This window comes from Solanum stenotomum, unplaced genomic scaffold, assembly GCF_019186545.1.
Source record: "Solanum stenotomum isolate F172 unplaced genomic scaffold, ASM1918654v1 scaffold32769, whole genome shotgun sequence".
In the NCBI taxonomy this organism is placed as follows: domain Eukaryota; kingdom Viridiplantae; phylum Streptophyta; class Magnoliopsida; order Solanales; family Solanaceae; genus Solanum; species Solanum stenotomum.
The window spans coordinates 62,786-74,434 of NW_026032121.1; the positions used below are offsets into that span (position 1 = coordinate 62,786).

General features: G+C 33.1%; 1 protein-coding gene and 1 pseudogene across 1 annotated transcript; both read right to left on the reverse strand.

The window, feature by feature from the left end:
- Positions 1 to 2,121: 2,121 nt before the first annotated feature.
- On the reverse strand, positions 2,122 to 3,031 carry LOC125852178 (E3 ubiquitin-protein ligase RMA1H1-like; annotated as a pseudogene).
- A 5,038-nt stretch (positions 3,032 to 8,069) lies between these two features.
- On the reverse strand, positions 8,070 to 9,883 carry LOC125852174 (uncharacterized). The gene is made up of 2 exons (XM_049531901.1): positions 9,657 to 9,883; positions 8,070 to 8,640 (listed from the first exon to the last, which is right to left on the reverse strand). The coding sequence occupies exons 1-2, from the start codon at positions 9,881 to 9,883 to the stop codon at positions 8,070 to 8,072; spliced, it is 798 nt and encodes a 265-aa protein (XP_049387858.1).
- Between the last annotated feature and the right edge of the window lie 1,766 nt (positions 9,884 to 11,649).

The window sequence follows — 11,649 nt, forward strand, 5'->3', positions numbered from 1 at the left end:
GACTGCTTAAAATGGACTGATGATCTTCGTGTCAAATTCACAGAAGTTGTGGAACAACTTGGTGAAGGAAGTAAGTTTACTCACTAGTAATTTATTGTCTATAATTTATATATATATGACTGCTTAAAATGGACTGATGATCTTCGTGTCAAATTCACAGAAGTTGTGGAACAACTTGGTGAAGGAAGTAAGTTTACTCACTAGTAATTTATTGTCTATAATTTATATATATATAGCGATATAAACAGTAAGAATTTACACTTATAGCTAACGTCAATCTATTTGGAATTAGGGAGTAGTGATTATTGTATTTATATATATCTCAGCTTGATAAAGGAATACTAAAATATTGATTAAATTAATTTTACATTCTAATAAAACATGTAGGATGTTTCCGTCAGCCATCAGTGAAGTGATGAATATGCCAGGTCTTACCATTAAGCAAATTTCAAGTTGTCTTCAGGTACATTATCCTTACAAAAATTAAAGTGGTAAATTATGTATCATATATTTATGTTTGTTTGGTCGGGGGAAATTAATTTCCAAAAAAATAATATTTGTTATAAAGTTACTTTGCTTGGAAAGATTTTTCGTCAAACACTTCTAAAATCCACTTTTCATACAACGATTTTAATTTTAATTTTTATCAAAAATAATAATTTTACATCACTTCCACCAATAAATGTTTGGAAATTATTCTCGTATTCATTCTAAATTTTTTTTATCAAAACTTCTATTGCATGCTTAGATATAGAAGTTATTTCTTGCTAATTTTATTTTATTGTAATGGCTATTCGATGAAATAATATTGTTGTCAATCTTTAATTCAAAAGTTTTTAATCGTTCATTCATTACCAACAAAAATGTTTTTTTATTAGAAATGACTTGTGTCATGCGTTTATGTCACACCTAAAAAAAACGATGATTTGAGATGATAATTATATATATCCATGGTCCAACTCTCCTTTGATTTTTTTTCTTCTTTCAGAAATGTTGTAGCAACGATGAGAAACTTCAAGAAGAAAGAAGTAGCTATGACACATCATTAGAAAGAACAAAAAGGAGGAACTGTGAAAATTATGGAAAAATGCCTCGTCTTCAAACAAATGTTCCAAATCAAATCCAAAGTTTCCACCAGTTAATAACAACAATATTTTTGCTAATTCAACTCAGCAGCAACTCCATCACCCACAACTTCAGGTTTAACCCAACTATCTCAACACATTTTTGTCGTCCCAAAATGATGTTGGTGGTGGACAACAACAACATGGCCCGTTATTTGGAACAATGGGTCCAGTAAGTCCATTTATTGAGAGAACTAATTATAGGTCTTTGTTGGAGTTTAATATTGGAAATCATCATGATTACGGTTTTTATCATCATACTCAAAATGATCAGAGATTGGATCTCAATACGGCCTATGTAACAACGACATTGTCTAATATAGATGTTCAAAATGCGACAATTAATGGATTGGGAACAACAAATGCTAATTTCCAGCAAGATATTAGTGAATAAAACATGTTTGATCCAAGCAACATCGTCACGGCATCAAATGCAAATGCTATTGAAGGAAGTGATCCAAATGAGTGGCAATATTGGGATGCATTTGTCAATTACAATCCTATGGATGATATCAACTTCCAAAATTCTACATCTCCAAGTGCTACCCTACCTAATGAACAAGGCAGTAATTTTCTAGTTCGATAGAGTTGACTTTTAAGATGGTCACTCAATTATCTCATAAAGTTATTTTCTACGTATGCAGGTGGTGGAGACACCGAGGGTCCAGATTTCAACAATAGCAGATGAATAATCAACATGATGATCCAGTTCTATCGATTAGTTACAAAGTTGTTTTCTCAAGTTGAAATTGCTATCTTTAGTTTTAATTTTCTAGAAACTATTTTGTTTCGTATGACTTGGATTGCTTGAACTTATGAAAAGTGAAAAGAATGTTTTTAGAGAATGTATTTAAAATACTCATTTGAACTTGAGACTGTTTTAGCTCTCATAATTTCTGCCTTGCTGCAATCTTGTCTAATTTAGCTTTCCGCTTCTCCAATAATAGAGGTGTTACAAGGTGTGTAAGATTAAGATTTTAATCCTTGTGAGTATCGCAGTCTGTATTCACTAGTTGTTTGAAGTTATTGGAGTTTTGAGAAAACCCTATGTGGCTGGTCATGGTTTTTTCCTCCCTTGAGCAAAGAAGTTTCCACGTAAACATATGTGTTCTTACTTTAAGCATTTACATTACTTCTTGTTATCAGTATAGTCAAGTGGTCAGAACAAGAGAAGACATGTTACTAAACAACAACATAGGGAAAAACAGATTCTGCTAAATGATTGATCCGCGTGTGATAGTTGTCTTCTTAACCTTGGACTATTGCTTCCTGCTAGATTATATGAACTTGAATGTGTATACAAATTAGTATTCAATGAGTTCCCAAACATTCGTGCATAAACAATTTCCCTTGTTGTCATGCCACCAGGACTTAGCATATGTTCTGTATTCGTGTAATTTCGATGCTGATCATGAGTTTGTTGGGATAATGGAGGCATATTATTATTGTGTATTAGTCCGTGACTCCTGCATCTCGGACTAGGAGGTCTTTGTGGTATGACTATACCAAGATTCAGGGCCCTGCCCGATGTTTTTGTAGCCTGACCGTGACCATAGAGTGGAATCAATGTTTTTTGTGAGACTTCAGCTTTGCAAACTGTTGATTATCGATGTTCTCTGATGAAATGGTCTTAAAATGTATCCATTTGTAGATGCAAGGCCAACAATATAGGTGACCACATAATGTAACAACAGGATCATGTACAACATCCAGGCAAATGTTGCACTCGAAACCTCCAGGTGAATTTTCTTCAAGTTTATCAAGATCAATTGTCTTCCATTTTTCAAAGGAAATATCGCATTGATCAAAGGTAGTTTATGCTATTTGGTCTCGAAAAATTTGTTCTAAGGCCATATTTGACTCTTGGTATTGATTTATTTTGGTAATGGCAAGATGAAGAATGGTTAGAATCCAGGTTTTTAATACAATTAGAAGTGAGTATTTATAAGGACAAGAATAGTAGTTTGCAAACAATGATTCTTAAGGTTGTCACTTGTCAACATCACATTATGTTGGCATGGCCAAAAAGAAAAGGCCCTACACATTATTAAACAACACTATATCATATATTCATATTACTCACTCAGTCTTAATTTATGTGGTACTGTTTGATTTGATGTAACATTTAATAAGGAAATGGAGACTTTTAAAATATGTGGTGTAAAACAAATCTTTAATCATTTGTGTCGTTATAAATCATGTCATTAAGAATAATAAATAAATTAAACGTTTTTTCAATCATCGAAATGTGATATTCTTTTTATATCAGACTTAAAAAAATGTGTTACATAAATTGGGACAGATGAACTATCACACACATCATAATTAAGTGATTTAATGAAGTTGAGAAATAAATATTAATGGATCATGGCTAAGTGAGAGGAGTTTTGTGCAAACACGTCTTTTATCTATCTATTTGATTTAAACAAGTATAAGTTTATCATATTAGAAATATGATTAGGACCTTATATTAGGCCCCATGATAAGAATCTTAATCTAGAAAATAACTTTTAGTCAATAAAAAGTAGCACTAGTTGCGTACAAGGAGCTACCACTTGATGAACTTCCACAGAACCACATCCCATAAGTTCAATAGTTTTCACACTATAAGAACTAGATGTTTTTTTCCGCGTGAATCAATGAAAATTTTATGTTATAAAACATGATTNAACTAAAACCCTAGGTGTATTTTAGAATTATAAAACTGAACCTAATCAGATTAGACTCCTAAAATATTACTAAAAACGAATTAAATCTGTTTTGGTAAGGAAAAGACCAAACTACCCCTCTAAAACCCGTTTTTGACTTTCCTTAACTGGACAGCCTAACTTCAAAAGGCCATAGCTCAGTCATCCAACCTCAAAACTTATCAAAATCGGCGGCGTTGGAAAGATAATTCAAAGATGTTTCCTACAGTAACTGGTAGAATGCCTAAATCATCCTGAGCTAGGAGTTAAGGTCGTTTGAAGTCAACCCAAAACTCATACTTAGCTTAACTTGTAAAATTTCAGATTTTGCTATTTCCAATTTAATTCTTTTTGAAACTCAAGATGCTACATCTAGGGACCTTAACACTTAAGAAATTTTAATTCCTCGGTAAAATCTCACTCACTACGATGAACGGTTCGAGTCTTAGTTCAAAAAAAATTCTGGGGTGTTACATTATGATTATAATTTTGAATCATTAGTTAACAATTAAGTTAATTATTTTATTTCGTTAAGATTAAGAAGCTCGTTAATTAATTAATATTAATTCGTCTTATTTAGGTTTTAGCCAAATTTATTAATTTAACTCAATTTGACTATTTCTTAAACTCCAAGATCTAACCCATTTTTTATCTCACCTTAAACCCAATTGGAGACCCAAGTTGGGACAATTCTCAGCCTATTCCATTATTTTTAGCAGCAGTTCTCAGGAACCCAACTTAGCCCATTAATGCCTCCAATTCCCAGGCCCATTTCCACCAAATGAACCAGCCCACCAACAATTCAATACAGCAACAATCCAGCAGCAATACAACGCCAATACCCGACCCCCGACGCATATTCTTCTTCTTCTTCTTCTTCTACGCAAGCAACCCAGAAAAATGAAACCAGAAAACCTAAGTCGCAGTCCAGCACGCCCAGAAATCGCACATATCGCACCCCCGTCCCTCGGTCCTTATCCTTTTGTACGAGCAATGTACTCGAATTTGTCAGGTGTTGCAATCTCGCGTGCCTCGTCGTTATTTACTCAAAATCAAACGTCCAAAATTGTTCTCCGTTGAGAATTATATGAGTCTGGTACGATTTCTTGCTGGTCAGCCTTATCTCTTCAGGAGGGAGATTTTTAAATTTCAAATTTGGGAAATTCTTATCAAAATCTGCCCTATTTCTCTTCCTATATATACTCTTCTTCGTTTAATGCTTTGGGGGATTTTTTAGACATTAATTTACTACTCGAAAAATGGAGTGAATTTCATCAAAAGAAAGAGGATTTATCCTCTAGAACAAAGATTTTTTAGCTTCTTTTACTAGATTTTGAATCCTTTAGAGCTTTTCAAAACTGGGTGAAGCTCTACTTGTGGTGGTGGAACCACTTTAAAGTCATTGTCCTAGTCTCGCTGCCCGAAAAAAGGTAAACCCTCTCCTAATTTTAGTTCATATTTCTGCTACGTTCAATGTGTTGGTGTGTTTGATTCTCAATTGTTGAGCTGTTTAAATGTTAGAAATTTGGGGTTGTTTCAACTCATTGTTGGCTTCAAGTTAGTAGTACAACTTTCTGTTTAGTCAATCGATTTTGCAGTTCATTCTTTTCTCGTGTAAACTCGGTTTGCTTTATTGAATATGGTTTGTTTGCTTATGGATATTGATAAGAGTTGAGGTTCTTCGTCTTATTTTGTCTACTATTTCATCTTTTAGTTTCGATTGCAACTTGAATATGTGTATAGATAATGGAGGGTTGTTTTTCTGATTGTTGTTACTCTTGTCGTCTCAACCTTCTTGGCGTAGCTGTGATTAGTTTTCGTATCGTACTAAATCCTAGCTTGTTCTTGTTTATCATGAATCTCTAATGATGTGAGGTGTTCGATGTCGCTCTTTTCGTTCTTGCACCACAAGTTGGAGGAATGAAGCAAGACATCAATATTTCGAGTTCACTTAGTATTTTATATTTGATGTTTCAAATTTGTAGCTGATTGTTTCAATTATGCTAATTTCCATTCATGCTCTGTCTGTTCGAAGTTCATCTTGTATATGATAAAATTGGTCCAGATTCTTATTTGGTCTGAATTGAAATCTTCCCCATGATACAGTAGTGTCCTGTTCCTATTGTGTTTATCAAGCATAAGTTCTTCTTTTCTTCTCTCCTGATAGTTTATGTTGATTGAGTTTCATTTGTAGTTCAATCTAAGAGCAATTTTATTGTTTTAACTTTTCTTTCGCTGACTATGCATTCATGAAAAATGTAGAGTTGTTCATGTCGTCAATTTGAGCTTAAAGTATTTTTGGCAGTACCACTTTCTCTCGTTTATCTTCATTGATGTGTTTGTGTTATCAAACTATGAGAAATATCTAGTCATGATCTCATTCATTCTTTCATGCTTTAGTTGTTAATTAATTTGTTGTTTTGTGCTTGTCGAATCTAAAATTACATGATCTTTGAACATTATGTTAGACTTGCGATTGGATTCATTTTATTTTAAGTTTACTGTTGATTGTAATTCATTTAAGGGTGAATTTAGATCAATTAAAATTTATGTGGTTACTTTGCTACTGCCCTTACAAATAGACGCTAATGTATATTTTTTTATGTTCTTTTCTTGCATGAATCCGTTCGAGCCTCATGGGCTTTCACCCTCCCTCCGCATTTCATTTGGGCCATGAAGGCCCAATTTTTTTTATCTTTGAGTCAGCCAGTAGGGAATTGATGAATATGGTCAAAATCAAAGACAAAATGCATGCTGAAAATTTGAGATATATGCTTCCAAAGTTCAAGAAAAGGTTATATACTGAACGTATACAGCGATATACACCAATATAAATGATGAAAACATTGAGATACAAGTAAAAAAATGTCAAAATACAGAAATACAAGGTTGAAATTAGAAAGGCGTGTTTCGAAGGTCCTAAAAATGGACTGTATATCAGTCATATACATTGTGTATACATCAGGTATACATTTGGTGTATATCATGACATTTGAAAGTGAAAATGGGCCAAAAGGCCCAAAAGAATGGTCTATTAGCAGAATTTTGATTTAATTAGGCCCAAACCCATATTTTTGGTATTTTTAATATTATGACAGGTTCATGAATTTGGGCCAAAGACCCGAATTTGTTATTTCTTCTCTCTTGTATTTATTTGTTATTGTATTGACTAACCTTTTGTTTGAATTAGTTTTATTTAATTAAATTCCCCAAAAAAAAGTCATTTCTCCCTTTTTATATTCAACTTAAAATAATCATATTTTTTTTAATAATTTGTTTTATTCTATTTTCTTAGTTATCTTGTCAACATGAATCACTTTCTCTTAAAGATCCCTTTAGTTTATTTCCCTTCAAAAATAAAAAAAATGGATTTTATTACTTAATTAATAATTTTTCTAGAGTTTGTCATTTTAGTCAAATCGCCGGTCAACCGCAAGTTAGTGCATTTCCGAGGGCCTAACATCTTCTCAAACTGTACATTGACCTTGAACTCTTTTTATTTCAAATAATTTTTACTGTTTTAAAGTCGTTTGAATGTTATAAGTTTTCTTAATTTCTTTCAAAAATTAATTGGCGATTCTATTTTGAAAATTGATTTTTCTTCAAAATAAGTTGAGTCGATTTTTCATATCAAGTCATTTTTCTTTTATTTTTTGAGTAAAACAGAAATGGCGACTCTGGTGGGGAGTTAATTAAGTTCTAACAATAAAATTTAATTATTTGATTAATTGTTATTAATTGTTGAATTGTTTATTTGTGTTTAATGTGTTTAAACTGCTATAACTGTCATTGCATTTCATGGCATTTTCTATTGTATGTGTAGTATATTAAAGGACGATTTTGCGAAATCACAGTCGGATTTTTTTATACTCAATCCTTTTTTCAGAATGATCGATAATTTATTGGTTCATCATGCGTTCAATGGTTGTCGTGAGTTTCAGCCTAAGTTGTCCACTTGTGTTTTCGGTCTTTCAAAAGCCACTCTTAGTCAAATAGCGTAAAGCAAAACCAAATATCAATTTTTTAGCGCATTTCGAACTAAGTCGACCCAACACTCAAGGCATGATCAGCCTATTAGAAGTCTACTTTATGTCTATTTGGCTCATTTGGTCAATAAAAAGACAATCATACTTATATCTTTAAATTTGAAGGATGTATACGGTGTTTAGCAAACCATTGTCTCTTGAGGCTGGGAGTTTAGTTGTTTGTTCGAGTCAAAGAGGGATCAAGTTACCATTTTATCCAAAAGCGTGGACACTCAGAGATNGGGCTGCTCAAAAGCATGTTCAGGTAAACTGACAAGTGAGCTAGTTTGTGGTTTTTGATCTTTCATGCTGTCCGATGTTGCCATCCACTGTTTCACGGTGGAATCAATGCATTCTAGTGCTTGTTCCAAGACGAAAAAAATCTCCCACATAGCCCTGCTTCTTTCCTCCAAATTCTGTGCTAAAAAAACATTTCTTGATTCAGAGTCAACCATATCTTCTGTTGTGTATGCTACCTCTGCGATTTCAACTTCCAAGATTGTTAACTCCTCATGATCGCCCATTATATTGCAGGATTTCTCCAGAATAGCTCTCAAAGATTTGAGCTTTTCATAAAACGGTTGCAAATCACATCCAGTAAGTTCCATTGATTGATGTATGGTTCTCATAAGGGAAGTAACAGCAGCATAAGCCATATATCCAAAAAAATAGAAATATCTCTCAGTATGAAAATGGACAAATTGCCACAAGTTATGTAATTTTTCAGTTTTTAAGAAAACAAAAAATGCAAAGTTCTTTCTTTTACTAGCTATTTCCATCACATTTCCAGCTAGGTCCACCAACCTTATCATCATGTAGACAAAAGCAGAGACCAAAGTCAAAAAAGAAAAAGAAAAAGAAAAAGGCAGGACTCTGCAGGAAAAAGTAGAAAAATTTGTGATAATTCATTATTAGACCCTACACATATCTATTCATGAATATAAGTATGTTTCTTACATACAAGAGATTGATGATTTTAATGAGTCAATTCCCAAAATGATAACTCAAGTTTAAGGAATTGCCTTAAAATATCATTTATGTTTTATTTTGGATTAAAATATTACTCAACTATCACTATTTTCCTCCAAATATACTTGATACTTCAAAAGTCTCACTCTCTCCCATTGGCATGACATGTCATTAAAGTCATTTTTTTAATAATAGGCTTAATAATTTATCAAACTCATTTAACTAAAATAATGATCTTATTATTTTCTAAAATATATACATATATATATATATATATATATATATATATATATGTTGACACCCAATTTTGACCCTCCCCGATAAAAGTTAATGTTTGAGCTTCTTAGATTTCAAATGATTTTGAATAATTAGTTTATAAAATATTATTAAGTTTTGAAGTGACTTTAATCATTCTTCTAATGTCTAAATGACCCATAGTTCTTATACATTTATTAATATATTTTATAAATATTTGAAAATTATATCAAGAGATTTTATTTCTTTTTAGCTAAGTGTTTTACTAATTTAGTTTAATTTAAATCATAATTATGATTTTGAACTAATTAGTTCGTATTTAAATTAATTATTTTATAGTTAAGTTAATTATTTTATTTCGTTAGGATTAAGAAGCTCATTAATTAATTTTTATTTAGTTCACCTTATTTAGGTTTTAGCCAAATTTGTTAATTCAACTCAATTTGGCTATTTCTTAAATCCCATTTTCTAACCTCAATTTAAACCCATCCAAAGACCAAATTTGGGCCTTTTTACTAGTCTGTCAGCAGCCCACACAACCCACTCCAATTTCCCCTCAATACCCAGCCCATTAACAATACAATACATACACACACCAACCAAATTTCCCAGTCCAGCCCATTTCCCTGACCCGACCCGTCCACTTTTCTATTCTCAAAAGGAACCCAACAACGTTTATTTCAACGTTAACAAGAGAACCCAGCAGCGCGTCAAGCAGAAGCAGAAAACGACCCCAACGATAGCGACGAAGACGAGAAACAGTACAGCAGTCCAAGACGTACGCTGTGAATTTTGGCTTCTTCCTCAATGTCTCTCTCCGCATTAATGTCGCAGCAGCACGTGGTTGACCCCTTTCCTCTTTCGGAATGGGCCAAAATCTCAAGAAAAGGTGTTTATCCTAATTGGTGCAAGAAATTTATGGCGTTTGAATTTTGAATTCCCACTGGAATTCATCTGTTTTCCCCCCTATTTGGAACCCTAATTTCTCCCCTATAAAGACTTTACCTTCTTCACTGTAAAGGGGGCCGAAAATTGGGAGTTAGGGAACATATTAGGAAAAAAAGTTGGAAAAATAGAGAAATCAGCTTGGATTAGGAGACCATACTATGAGCTACTAGCTATACGTAGATGTATACAAATATTTAGGGAATAGATTTTGAGGTTATAGAGATTGGGAATCAAATTTCTGCTCCCGTTTGACTCTGCTCTGTTCACCGAGGTTCTCGGAGTCGTATTTCAGCGGTGGTGAAGTCGTCTCCTCTTCGTCTTGTTCTAGTTCGCTGCCCCGAAAAAGGTATACTTCCTCACTCGCTTTATTAGTTCTCTTGCGTGTTTCATCTTCAGCCTACTGTTGGAGTAGTTAATTTNCTCTTTGGGAATGGGCCGAAAATCTCGAGAAAATGGTGTTTGTCCAAATTAGTGAAAGGTTTTGAATTTTGAAATGGTTCTTGAATTCAATTTTCATCCTTTTTCCCCCCTAATTTCGAACCCTAGTTCTTTTCTATATAATTGTTTTGTTGTTCACTGTATTGGGGGGGAATTTTTGGGAAGATTTTTTTTAGTTGAAAATTGGGAGCTAGGAAAAAGCAAAAGATAGATTTTTTAAATCAAATACAGACTTAAGAAATCAAGTGTATTAGAGTGTATTCAAGCGCCGATCTCTTTTTCCGAGACATTCTTGCTGCTCGTCGGAGCTCTCGGAGTTTGTGTGTGTGGTTGGAAGAAGCTCGCTGTCTCCTCTGCTCATTTCTTGTCCCAAATCGCTGCCTCGAACAAGGTAAACGACTCATAATCCTTTGTCTGTTTTGAGGTCATTGTTTGTTTTGATGTGTAGCTCTTCGTGAATTCTAGAATGAGCTTAAGTGATATGTTCAGTTTAATGTTATTCCTTTCATATTATTCCCTGAAATGAGTGATATGTGTTCGTTTTTTTTCAAGATGGCTGAATGATTGTTTGAGCTCGTGTATTTGTCTGTGCTCTTCTTAAACTCGCGGCTGTTATGCTCGTCTTAAGTTCGTGTTGTTTCTTCATTACTTGTTCTTCTCTATTTATGCTCATGCTCATGTTATGATAAGTGTTTAGAGCGTATCAAAGATTACCCCATTACTTTTTGCTTTCATTTTCTGAACCTTGCCGTAATTAGTTTTCATCCATATCGGTATATATATAGATTTGTGCCAAAGTGTTAGAGTTTTCTTGTGATAATAAATTTCTTTTTTCGATGTAGGACTCACGTTTCGATTCTTTCATATCCCTGCATATTTTATATGTTTTCCACTATTAGATATTTTCCATGTTTAGTTGAAAGATGTAGTCTATGCTCACTACTTCATTATTTAAGAACCAGACATTGTTAGCCAGTGATTTTGTTTATTTTCTCTCTTTTTTTTTTTTTTTTTTTTTTTGTTGAATTTGTCAAGCATGTCATATGCTTTATTCATTTACTGTAACAACTCTATGTCATTTTTATTTTTTTAGACTTGGTTTAAAACGCTTTAGTACTAAATCTGCTTTAGAAAATGACAAATCGTTATGATTAAGACCATTTATTGTGAGTATCTTGTTGTCTCAAGTTATTGACATAGGCT